This window comes from Epargyreus clarus, unplaced genomic scaffold (genome assembly GCF_041222505.1).
Source record: "Epargyreus clarus isolate Ecla_fem2 unplaced genomic scaffold, WU_Ecla_fem_2.2 ptg000018l, whole genome shotgun sequence".
Taxonomy (NCBI): Eukaryota; Metazoa; Arthropoda; class Insecta; order Lepidoptera; family Hesperiidae; genus Epargyreus; species Epargyreus clarus.
This window is the reverse complement of record NW_027332226.1, coordinates 12685995-12699016: the sequence shown is the minus strand read 5'-3', so window position 1 is coordinate 12699016 and position 13022 is coordinate 12685995. Positions and strand designations below refer to the sequence as shown.

The 13022-nt window shown below is 37.6% G+C and overlaps 1 protein-coding gene across 1 annotated transcript in view; it reads right to left on the bottom strand.

Annotated features, from left to right (window-relative positions):
- Positions 1-13022, bottom strand: part of LOC140749599 (ATP-binding cassette sub-family G member 1) — a 52504-nt gene that overhangs the window by 2345 nt on the left and 37137 nt on the right. Inside the window, exons 2-9 of the mRNA XM_073082706.1 lie at positions 8179-8349; positions 6826-6962; positions 5543-5688; positions 4610-4848; positions 2960-3210; positions 2258-2426; positions 1172-1272; positions 234-389 (exon numbers count right to left, since the gene is read on the bottom strand). Coding sequence (XP_072938807.1) covers positions 234-389; positions 1172-1272; positions 2258-2426; positions 2960-3210; positions 4610-4848; positions 5543-5688; positions 6826-6962; positions 8179-8349 — 1370 coding nt within the window. The remainder of the gene's footprint in view (positions 1-233; positions 390-1171; positions 1273-2257; positions 2427-2959; positions 3211-4609; positions 4849-5542; positions 5689-6825; positions 6963-8178; positions 8350-13022) is intronic.

Sequence of the window (13022 nt, the reverse complement as noted above, 5' to 3'; positions counted from 1 at the left end):
AACGTTTTGACAAAAATGGCTGTTTTTTGTTTTTGTTTACGTATTTCCCATATATTTCCAATCAGTTCCGATACAATCCGCTAAGGGCGCTGATTGGCAAATACGTAAACAAATACCAAAACAGTCATTTTTGTAAAAACGTAAAAACTCATACTAAGGGTAAGTACCCTTACTAAGGGTAAATAAGCGTTAAGTACTCATACTAAGGGTCTCAAAAACACAAGAATACTCACAACAACATTAAAAGCAGCTCCGACCATCAGCCCGAAGCTCTGCGCGACGAGCACGGTGTAGAGCGAGATCGCGAAGAACATGCCGAAGCGCGCCGCCGTCAGCGGCTGCGACGACATCGTGTACACTATCACGCTGAAGATCGCGCACGATACTATCTGCGGATTAAGGATAGATTACAAAAATGGTTAAACAAATGCATTACACGCAGGCTGGTGTGACACATATGAAGGTGGTAGAACCCTTTGTAGTTCGACTCCGTTGGCACCACCGCCACACCTATTTCTACCTAATAACAGCAGTGTTAAAAGCTGCGGTGTTCTGGTTTGAAGGGTGTGGTAAGGGAGACAGACTTTTCCGAGGCGTTCCAGCTTAGTCCTCAGGGGTAGCGGCGCGTCTGTGGCCGACCTCAGTTAGGAATATCTAATCCTATCTGTGGTTGATTACAGATGTCCATGGGCGGCAGTAGCCACTTACCATCAGGTGGACTGTATGCTCGTCTGCTACTCCAATATTATAAAAAAGAACTTAAAAATTACAGTCTGACTCCACACATCTCTAATGCGTTAAATCCACTATTTTAGTAGACAGATTTTTTTAATACAATAAAAGTAGCAGGTGAGCATGCAATCCACTTGATGGTAAGTTAATACTGCCGCTTATGGACATCTGTCATATACCCCAGATAAGATTAGATTCCTACCTAAGATCGGCTACAGATGAGCCGCTACCCATGAAGACTAATTAGAAATTCCTCATCCTCATAGTGTCTTCCTTAGTACATTCTTCAAGTCAACGCGCAGAACGCTTAACACTGTAATCGTCTGCTGTTGTAACGCCGGCGTCGAACGACAAAGCTTTTACTTTGCACAGACCAGCTCTTGTAGAATAAAATCATAACAAGTGTCACAAAATCATAAAAATATTAAAATCTACTTACCGATATGGGCAAATCGACGATCGTAATGGATATGTAGTACGATCCTAAGGAGTACCATCTGTTGAAGTGTTCTTTTGATAGAATTGACATCTCAGCTGGGACTGGAAACACAAAAATATCAAGTAAAGAGCGGAATCTTTGTTACTGATTTTATTCTTCAATCAGTGATAGTACTATGGTCTCTTTTTTATAAGATTGGAGAAGGAAACCAGCTTGCAGTCTACCTTATGATAAGTGGTCACTGTCGCTTATTGATATTAATTACAAACTCCAGATAGAACCTGAACCTGATAGGACCTGAAGTACCACTCAAAGGATGCGACAATTCAACGACAGATTCTTCCGTCTCCTTCCCTAGTTATCACCCACAGAAAGGAATACATAAAATCCCTGAGCTATAAGAAAATCTAATATTATTCAGAATTCTGTCTGACCGAGGCAAGACCCGGCATGATGACCAAGTGGTTCGTCAGTATTGATCATAAATTTTGTTACTCCACTGCCGAAGGTTTTGCTAGCCTACGATGTATGTGCAGTGATAGCCTAGTGGTTAGGAAACTCGGCAGGAAATGCGGCAGTGATAGCCTAGTGAGTAAATGTAAATGGTTAAGAAACTCGGCCTCTCGATCGAGGGGTCCGAGGTTCAAATCCCACGCACGCACCTCTGATTTTTCAAAGTTATGTGCGTATTAGAAATAAATTATCACTTCCTAAACGGTGAAGGATAACATCGTGAGGAAACCTGCATACCAGAGATTTATAAAAAAAAAAAACTCGAAGATATGTGAAGTCTCTACCAATACGCAATTGCCAAGCGCGGTGGACTATGGCCTGATCCTTTTCACTCTGAGAGGAGACCCGTGCCCAGCAGTGGGACAGTAATGGGTTGATGATGATGTATATGTGTATTTATGTCTCATACTTTGGCTTCTAATACAACTCTGACTGACGGATTTTAAGATATGAGGTGTCGTTGGAGTCGTCGAAATTGTGGGAGTCACATAAGGTACATTAAGCAGTTGGTTTTCTCGACCGAGTAATCGAATAATCGAGTTTATTCCTTATCGGTAAAGTTGTGCAACTTACAAGTTAGGATGGTGAGCATCATCGGCGACATCATGTGGTGCATGAGGATGGCGAACAGCAGGTTGTAGTTCTCGATGACGCGGGAGCCCTCGTTGCCCGCGTTGATGAACAGCGAGCCCAGCATGATGCCCACCACCACGTTCACGAGGATACGAAGGTGGGTTAATGTCTGGGGAAGATACAGAAATACTAGCATAGAATGGGGGTAAATCGTACCTTATCATATTTTTTTATGTAAGAGTAGTAGTCCATGTGAAGGCAAGTGTCTACTGGAGCCCGTGGACATCTGTATTCAACCCTAGATAGGATTAGATATTCCTACCTGAGGTCGGCCACAGATGCACCGCTACCCCTGAGGACTGAGCTGGAACGCCTCGGACAAGTATATCTACCTTACCACACCCTTCAAACCAGAACACAGCAGCGTTTAACACTGCTGCTATGAGGCAGAAATAGGTGTGATGGTAGTGCCGCCGGAGTCGAACCACAAAGGGTTCTACCACCTATCAATCTGCACGCCTTAGAGATCTTTGAAGAAATAGTTCTCAAAAGTGTGTGAAGTCTACCAATCTATACTTTGGCAACACGGTAGACTATGGCGTTATCATTCTCATTAAGAGAGAAGACCCGTGCCCAACAGTGGAACAGTAACTGTTTGTAAAAAGTATAATAATAAGTAACTTGCATTAAATGTATACTTACAGGGTCCCGTTTCGCTTTCAAAAAGCCTCTCCTTATAAGCACCGATCGTTGATTCGACTGCGGAGTCTCCTCATCACCAGCCCCAGACTCCAGTTCCCTCAGAGCGCTGAGAGGGTACGTCTTCCGAAGACCCTCCATCGTGGGTATGGAGTCACTTTCCTCGAACCAGTCCAAAGCTTTCCCATTTTCGGCTTTTGTCGTGAGGAGGTCGATTTTGTCTTCGCCGTACTCTCCACAGGCTAATTCGATAACTAGAAAGAAAAACGTTTTATTAAGTAACAATTTTATTCTTTTTTAACACGCTTTTATTAATATTCTAGGATTCGTGTACACATTGATAATGTCAAGTTGTCTAAAAGGGCAGGTAAATTATCCGAAGGATATGCCTGCAGCCAAAAACCCGATTCAATTGGATTTTTTTTCTTATAACATAAGAGTCGCAGACAAGCATCCAGTCTACCTTGTAAGTGGTCACCGCCGCCCACAGTCATCTATAATCAACCACCATTAAGATTCCTACCTGAGGTCGGGCACAGATGCGCCGCTACCCCTGGAGACTAAACTGGAATGCCTCGAAAAAGTTTGTCTGCCGAAAAACATAGCAACGCTTAACACTGTTATTAGGCAGAAATAGGTGTGGCGGTGGTGCCGCCGGAGTCGAACTACAGAGGATTCTACTACCTTCGATGTATACATCTATTCTATTCACAAAGGTAAATTGACTTTCTAAGAAATATAATACAATAGAATATTAGCAAATCATTATATATAATCGTTCATGAGTTAATAAATAAAGTAACCAGTAATCAATTACATTAATCTACATAAATTACAGTCCTTGTAATGTAAGTCACGTGTTCAGTCCACTAAGTAACATTATCGAATTATTTACTTTTCCAGTTTATTTTATATAAATGTCCGTCAAATATTTACCGTGGTATCCACGTGAGTTCGAAATGAGATATTCTAACGAGTTTATATTGTAGACAACGTTTCGATTGATAAGGCAATTAACGGGACTTCGATAACGTATTCAAAGCAATTAAGTTTAGAAGATACTACATATTTTATTATGTATGGGGAGGAAAAGTGGCATCCAAGACTTATCACGAATTGGTAAAGAGTTGCTCCGAAATATTATTAAGCCAAACGATTATTAAGATCGGAAATGGCATCAATGTAAAAGTTCTTTAAAATGTTGCAATTTGTTGGTTCTAGCGTGCAAAAGTCGGAGGATGCAGTTTTTTTTTTAATATTAAGGGAGGTTTAGTGTAAAGCTAAACAGTTTGTGGGGTCGCAACTCTTATTTATTGTTCTCAGTTGAAATCTTGAAAAAGGTTTGCGAATGAAAACAGTCTAAAATTACTTATAACTTTGGTACTATAACTTATTTAGTAAAATACTTTTTAACTCTACAAATCTAAATCATCGGTGGATACAAGCAGTGGAATCATCGGTGGAATCTTGAATGGAGGCACCCAGTGTAAAAAGTTCGCCTGTGATTCGGTGACCGTTTTATTTCGCTGACTGATACTGGTTCTGGAACTTTTTTTAGCAACTGTGTTTGGAGGCCCCCAGGATCGGGGTCCAGGGGCGGACCGCCCCTTCCGCTCCCCCTTAAACCGCTAGAGGATTAAAGATTATAATTACCATAATCAGCAGGATTGTGATAAATCGGGCACGGAACACCAGCTTGTTCGAGATACGGCACCAGGTTCTTGGTGGTGCCCTGGTAGAGGCAGTGTCCGGCAGCGAGCACGTACACGTGGTCGAAGAGCGCAAACAGGGAGGCGGAGGGCTGGTGCACCGTGCACACGATGGTGCGGCCCTGGGACGCCAGGCTGCGGCACAGCTGGACCACTTGTGTGCACGATGAACTGTCCAAACCTCTGGAAATAGAATTAAAATAGTTAAATTACTGGTAAGTATCTCGTACTCTCGACATAAGACGTCATAGCATCGTAATTGTACGATGAGTTCAAAAATTAAATGTTTGAAAAAAAGGAGAAAGTCAATTACTCCCTGAGATATTCCCTCAGGACTATGAACTGGGGCTCTTCAAGAGGGGTGTAAAAAGAGCTCTCCTTCAAAGCCGGCGACGCATTGGCGACTCCTCTGGTGTTGCAAATGTCCATAGGCGACGGTGACTGCTTTCCATCAGGTAGCCCGTCTGCCTTATCGTTAGGTTACATATAAAAAATAAATTACGTAGACGCATTTTTGATTTTTTGAAAATTTAATACATAAATGCATGCTTATGACTTTGTAATAACCAGCATCTCAGGTGAAAAGATGCGACCCCGGGGATCAATAACGAGTGTTGAAATTAATATTGAGATCTTAAATTATATATTAGGTAAAACGATGTCTGGTGAACCGATAATCCATCTATTGCTTACAACTTTGATATCCGGCAATTGAAAAGTACTTCACATATTACAAGACGACAAGAGATTTGCAGTCGATTACAGGTGCATCGCTGCCCTACGGATTCTTTTTGAACTCCTCATATTCGTATTGATAAATATTACACGAAAGAATCTACCAAAACACGTCTAATATTAGCAGTAGAAGTATACTTACGTGGTAGGCTCATCAAGGAACATGATTAGAGGGTTGTTGATTAGCTCCAGAGCGATTGATAGCCGTTTCCTCTGTCCACCGGAGAGCTGTGAGCCGCGGGTGTTCATGTGTTCGTATAAACCTAAGTTCGTCAGGATATCTTCTATCTGAAAGTAGCAGAAAAAGTATGTATTACGAGTAGTTATTATGAAATTAATCAATTTGAAAAACAGAACAGAACTTACTCGCAGAAAGCATAATAATATAGCGTAATACAAACATAGGATGTCGTTTTTTTTATAATATAGGAGTAGCAGACGAGCATGCAGTCCACCTGATGGTCAGTGGCTACTGCCGCCCATGGACGTCCGCCCATGTAATCAACCCTAGATAGGATTAGATATTGCTACCTGAGGTCGGCCACAGATGCGCTGCTACTCCTGAGGACTAAGCTGAAACGCCTTGGAATAATATGTCTCTCTTACCACACCCTTCATCTCAGAAGACAGAACCGCTTAACTCTGCTGTTATGAGGTAGAAATAGGTGTGGCGGTGGTGCCGCTGGAGTCGAACCACAAAGGGTTCTACCACCTTCAAAACAGCGAGCATACTGATGCGTGAGTTTCTGGAATGCGGTGCATTCTAGATATGCTTCTGAGAGTTTTACATATTAGACATATAGTACCTAAGCCTGTTTCTAAGCAAACTTACAGCTAAGGACCATATAACTGAGGTACGTACGCACATAGCTGATTCTTTTTTATATTTTCTGTTCTTTGTTCTTATTTATATTTTCAAAAGTGTATGACGTCTTTTATGTCTACGCATACCTACGTCATATGCATATATAATACTGAGCGTGTAGACTTTGCACTTATCTTGCTCAGAAACCTGATTGAACATGGACTTACAGATTCGTGTTAATTCCAAAATTTTGGCTCGCTAACTTGGTGATAGCAAGGCAGTGATAGCTTGGTGGTTGTAACTCTCAATCGAGTGGTCCGAGGTTCTAATCCTAGACATCTCTTTTTTCGGAGTTATATGTGTGTTACAAATTATTACTTCTTTAAACGGTGAAGGAAAACATCGCGAGGAAACCTGCATACCTGAGAGATCTTGAAAAAAACGTTTGAAAGGTATGTGTGCATAGTACACACATACCTTTCAGATGTTTGTTCAGGCCATAGGCCTAAACCATTTTATTTCGAGACGAGTCCCATGCCCAGCAGTGGGACTGTAATGGGTTAGCGAACGCTTGGTGAGTTATTATTACCTGGTAGTTAAGCAGAATTATGAGTTCTTACCACTTCTCCTTTTTCGTACTTGTCAAGATTCGTCGGCAGCTTCAAGTCTGCAGCTAGGAACATATTTTCTCCCACTGTGAGCAACCCCTGCAGTCTGTCATCTTGCTGAATGTAACAAGACATCCTTTTGAAGTTTTCTGTAACAGATACATTTTTTATAATATAGGAGTAGAAGACGATCATGCAGTCCACCTGATGGTAAGTGGCTACTGCCGCCCGTCGACATCTGTAACAATCTCAGATAAAATGACTTTCCTAACTGAACCAAAACACAGCAGCGATTAACACTGTTGTTATTAGGTAGAAATAGGGGTGGCTGTGGTGCCGCCGGAGTCGTACCAGAAAGGATTCTACCACCTTTAAACATTAATTTATTAAGCATGAAAAAGTAAGTAAAAAGTACACAGTAATATTTTATTTTAGTAAAAGTGACAATGAATATTTTTTTATTTTCATCGAAATCGTCAGAGTGTGAAATTAAGTTTTGGCTCATTAAAATAATATTTATATGTATGCCTCTGTCCATCTTGTTGATTAACATAATATAAATTAAATAATTAACATGTTTAATATTCTTACTTTAAGTATACTTACGTTACGTCATAGCATGTGTAATGATTTTTTTAATTACACTTTTAAACACTCTTCATAAGGTGGGTTATTTTTGAGTGTTTGTAATATGGACCATATTATAGCCAAATACTCGATATGTACTAATCATATCATAACCTAAATCTAAAACCAGTCTGTCCAATGCGTCAGTTTAATTATGACTCGAGATGTTAATTAATATAAAATAAAAAAAGTTAGAGATCTTTTTATATTATGTGTTCAATTTAGAACATTTAATGTATCAACAATAGCATTTTACGTTTTTGTTTTTAATTCCACAATTTGTATTTATAATTAAAGTATTAAAATCATTAGTCGCACATGCGATTAACTTAATAATACTTAATTGTTATAGAAAATAGTTAGATTTTATTTGGTGGTCATTTGGTTTAATTATATCAGTAAACGTAGCCGAGTAGCAGCCGAGCATCTCATGGGAGGTAAGTGGTTACTGCCGTTAACGTTAATTTATAATTATTGTCAGGTAAAATTACCGTCCTACTTGAGATCGGCCACAGATGCGTGGCGACACCTGGGGACTAAGATGGGACGCCTCGGATAAGTATGACTCCATTACATACTTTTCAAATCGGAACACAGCAGCTCTTAACACTCATATTATAAGGTTAAATAGGAAATCTTCCTGCACATTTTCCATTAACTGCATATTCAAGCGATTAAAGTAAAACCTCGTTTGGGGAGCTTTCATAGCAATGGTTTTTTTAATGTAAAGTTACTTACTCATCACTCTTCCTCTGCCGTTGATGAAGATGGCGCCACCGACGCCAGTGATCCGGTAGCCGGACAACACGTCCAGCAAGGTGGATTTACCGGCGCCCGACGGCCCCATGATGGCGACCAGCTGTCGCGGCCGCAACCGACCATTTACACCGTGAAGAATTTGTTTTGATCCTGCGAGAAAATAATGAAGAAATAAAGGAATTTATTCTTCGATGATTCTTTCACTAGTTCGATTGTAAAAACTTGTTCCAATACGTAATCAGGTAAGTTATTTACCCAATATGAACTATTTTTTTCCGATTATTATAATATTTTCAACTTCATTTGCAATATTGTTAATACCCTGGTGTACCTGGTACCCTGGTAAGTGTGAGTCTTGTAAGTATAAGTAAACATTATTATTAAAATATGTGTGGAGTAATTGTAATCACTTCTATTATTAATATTAAGAATGCGATGGTAGCGATTTCAAAACCGACGTATTTGCTATTCATAATTTTAACATAACCCGGTGAAAAATTATGCAGCGTGAGCAGAAATTTCCGAAGTCATTGAACTCGTCGATTTGTTTATTTGTCACATACACTGCCAACCTCACAAATGTTTGTGAGACTAGTTGGCCAACTACATACAAACATTGGACCGGTTTGTGCGATCATAAACATTGCACATATGCACATATAAACCGCTTGGCCTAGTAACATTGCTCTTGCAGTCATATGTTGGTCTGCCCCTAACTGTGACGTCATTATATTAAATCGCAAAATAGTGTTCTTGAAGTTCTCGTTTAGTACTTTAACATAATGTATGACCGAACGAATTGATCGATTTAGTGGAACAAAACTGGTATCGACCAATGTACATAACCATAACTTTTGATATCGTACAAACAAACAAACGCTTTTTACACTCACAGCATCACACTAGGATTCCCTGTGTCGTGGGTGCCATGGACACACACATAGACCAATACACAAACACCCAGACCCAGAAACAGAAATCTAAATTCATTATTCAGATATCTGTCTGGCCGGGGATCGAACCCGGGACCCTTGGCGCGTCAGACCGGTATGGTGACCGCTCCGCCACGCGGGTCGTCAAATAGTTTTGATATCGTAGAGTATCGGAATCATAAAAGTGCATGAAATTAATTTTACGGCATTGTGGCATGTTCGAGTTTATAAGGAAAATCTTATTAAAAAGGATTATACAAGAAGATTAACACATAAAATGAATAATTAAGTACTTATGTAAGTGATATGACATTGTTCTTAATGACTTCTAGATGCTAAGAAATACACGATTTGAAAATGTTTACTTAGCGAAAATGTACCAATACTTAGCAAAATTTGTGTATATGAATACTTTAGTCTTACTATTTTTTGAAGTATACAATGCGTACTTTATGTTTATTATCACTAACTTCAAGTGTAATGATGCAATGACACTTTGTCCGATAATATTAATTTGAGCACGTGTTATCTTTTACAATACCTTATCTATTATCTTGATAGTTGTTAGGTATTAAGTATATTCATAAAGAAATGTTGGTAAATAAATTAGAGACCAGGATTAGGTAATTGGATTAGGTAATACAAAATTGTAAATAAAAGAAATAAATGTAAATTTAAAAGATTTAAAAACGATTTTTTTATCATACTCTTCTCAGAAAACCCTTTTATTTGAGATTTATATCATGAACGTGTATATAAAAATTGGTTTCTTGATATATTACATTTCGAATGACTAAGCTATAATCATGTTTGTAATCCAAATAAAACGTGTGCGCAAAAAACAGCTCATCTGATTGGGGTTAACTGGTTCGAATTTACATTGAAAGATTTAACCCTCACATACTTAATAAGAAACGAGGAAATTTAATTTAATAAAAACTTGTAAAGCTGTCATTACATTACAAAATTTTGTACATGCATCATTTGACAATCAAAGATTTATTAAACTTACCATTACATAAACAGGAAGAAGTAATTAAAATAATCAATTAAAAAGATACCTACTCTAAGAAAACTACAAGTTAATATCTATTTATTTATTATACTTATATTTACTTGTACATCTGACCCCTTCTCGCAAGGGTTTCCGTGGTCCACGAGATAACCCTGCACGTCAGCGATTAGCACATGCTTAACGCGAACTGGAGTTAAATGGTTCATTCATATCATACCATTTATGCCATACGTGTAGAGTTCGACTAAGGCTGGCTATTAAATATACTTCACATAGAACGATCAAACATTTTCAGTAAGTTTATGTATTTGATTTATACGGAAACTTAACTCAACCGAGGCCCGAGATTCGACATTTGATTTTACATTTGTTCAACGAGCAAGCGAAAATGCCTAGCTTAATGGTAATTGGCTGCTGCCAATCATGGATTTCGAATCTACTCCAGAACAGAATTAGGTAGAAATTTCCTACCTGATGTTGGCTACAGGATACAGAAATATAGTAGATGTTTTGCTACCCATGAGGTCTTAGTTGAAACACTTCAGATAAGTATCTTTAAGGGAGACAGACCCTCCAAATCTTAACTAAATAACTTGTTGTTATTAGGTACAAATTAGTGTGACGGTAGCATCTCCTAAGTTGAACCACAAAGAGTTCTACTACTTTAAAAAGTTGTGTGTATATTTGAAATGATTTATTATCATATGCATAAATGGCGAAGGAAACATTGCGGGAAACAGGTGAAACAACACCTTTAACAATTCTTAAAAAAATCCGCACTTAGCCAGCACTATAGATTATGGCCTAAAGCCTTAACGTTGAGAGAAGACCCTTGCGCAGCAGCGCGGCAGTAGTGCGTTGACGACAATGACGAAACATTATGTGTGGTTATAAAAAAATATATCGATTTGGCAACCGATTGTGCAAACTGAAAAATATTTTATCAGTACCGATATTTTAAAACAGGATACACTGATGAAATTTGTCCTTGATTAAATTTTACTTAATCTTGCGTTTTACGCTGATAAGATAGTTTAAATCCCTTTATGATTTAGTTGTAAATCAACTACATATTTGTGTACTGCATAATATATTATGCATTAAAATTAATTAAATTAAAAACAAATAGTGTAGTCGTTACAAATTTGGACGCCGACGAATTAAACAATTTAACGGAAAATGTTGTATTTAAAGAATACATGCGTTGGCTATAGATGCATTGTTACTCCATATTACTCGAAAATTAGTGGGAAGGTATCTTCCAAACTGAAGTCAATAAAATCAACTTCAATAAAATTTGGCCATGTGTATTACATGGCCAAACTTTATTAAAGTCTATTAAGCAGTTTTGAAAATGACGTGTACGAACACAAACACTTAAATAATTTATTTAAATTAAATTATTTTTGTATCTAAACTTTTTTTTATTTGCGTCAAAAAATACAATAATTATGCGAAATATTTAGAGATATGTTACTATAATCCGTATGACACGTGATTTGCATAGGTCGTGGTCGTAGCGGTTTACAACAATTGGTAATATCGTCGGTGACGCCATGAATAAAATATGAACTGATACGGAACAAATTGTAATGTTTTAAGTCTTCCTCCTCTTTGTTTGGAGGTACGAAGTCATCACATAATCTGAAGTCGGATGTTACCGATATTAGTTTGTATGCAAATAATGTTTTTTTAGGATAAAGATATTTTCCATAAAGAGAAAAAAAGAAATGATTAGTAAAAGATGTATCCTAAAGTACTACTATATTTTTGAAATGTCTTTGTGAGAAGCATTTTTCTTTAAATCAAGTTGGCAACCCAGGTAGGATTATTCCTACTTAATACCAGCGATTCTAGTAACTTTGATCAATGTGACTTTTATAGTTGAAGTAACAAATACTACTTTTTAAAACCATGCATGATCACACTACACGACTGAGGTACAGGGAAAATTGGAATTTTACCCTTGCTTGACTTCTTATGATACTCTATGATAACAACTTAATGTTTTTATTTTATAATATTATTATTCATGAAGCTCCGTAGACTTCTATCATAATAATATACATATTTCGCAATTTCAAGACGGTAAGACGTTGATATTTTTTCATAACTGATTCATTAAGAAAACAACTGGTTGTTTCTTTATTCCTACACCAAGTAGTCATTCGTATCTCAAGGTAGAACCACAGTATAAGGATCTACGATAGAACTCTTTGTTAGGCATGTAGTTTGTGAAATTATCGATATAAATCGATATTTATATCGAAGGCAAACTATATAGATAATATCGATCATTCAAATGAGAATATCACATCGGTTATTATTTAATCGACTTTAATGTCGATACTCAAGGGTGGATATTATTGAAATCGATATATCCTTACATAGTACTATCTGTATTCTGTAGAACAATTGTTTCGCATTACTTATTTCTACCTTAAAGTTGCATTGCCCATGGCTTTCTGATATGAAGGATATACGGTGTAGATGAGAAATGTTCCTACTACTACTGTACATAATACAAGGTCACTCGCAATGGCCATTTAAAGTAAATAATTTATTGTGTAATAAATATTTCATTATTTACTTTAAGCTGGCTTCACTTAAATTCGCTATTCAGCGTCATTCAGTGTCAACTAGTTTGACAGCTCAATATGGACAAATGTTCCTACACACTAGGTAATGCTGTTTGTATCGATATTCAAAGGTTAAGGCTTTGAATACTAGTTAGGTATATTGGTATCTTCATTAATGTGATCTACGTTAAAAATAATTTGACATTAATTTCAACTTTATAAATTGTCATTTTAGAGAAATACCATTGTGAGTGTGACCATACAGAATATATTAATAAGTTATGAAATCGTGCATTA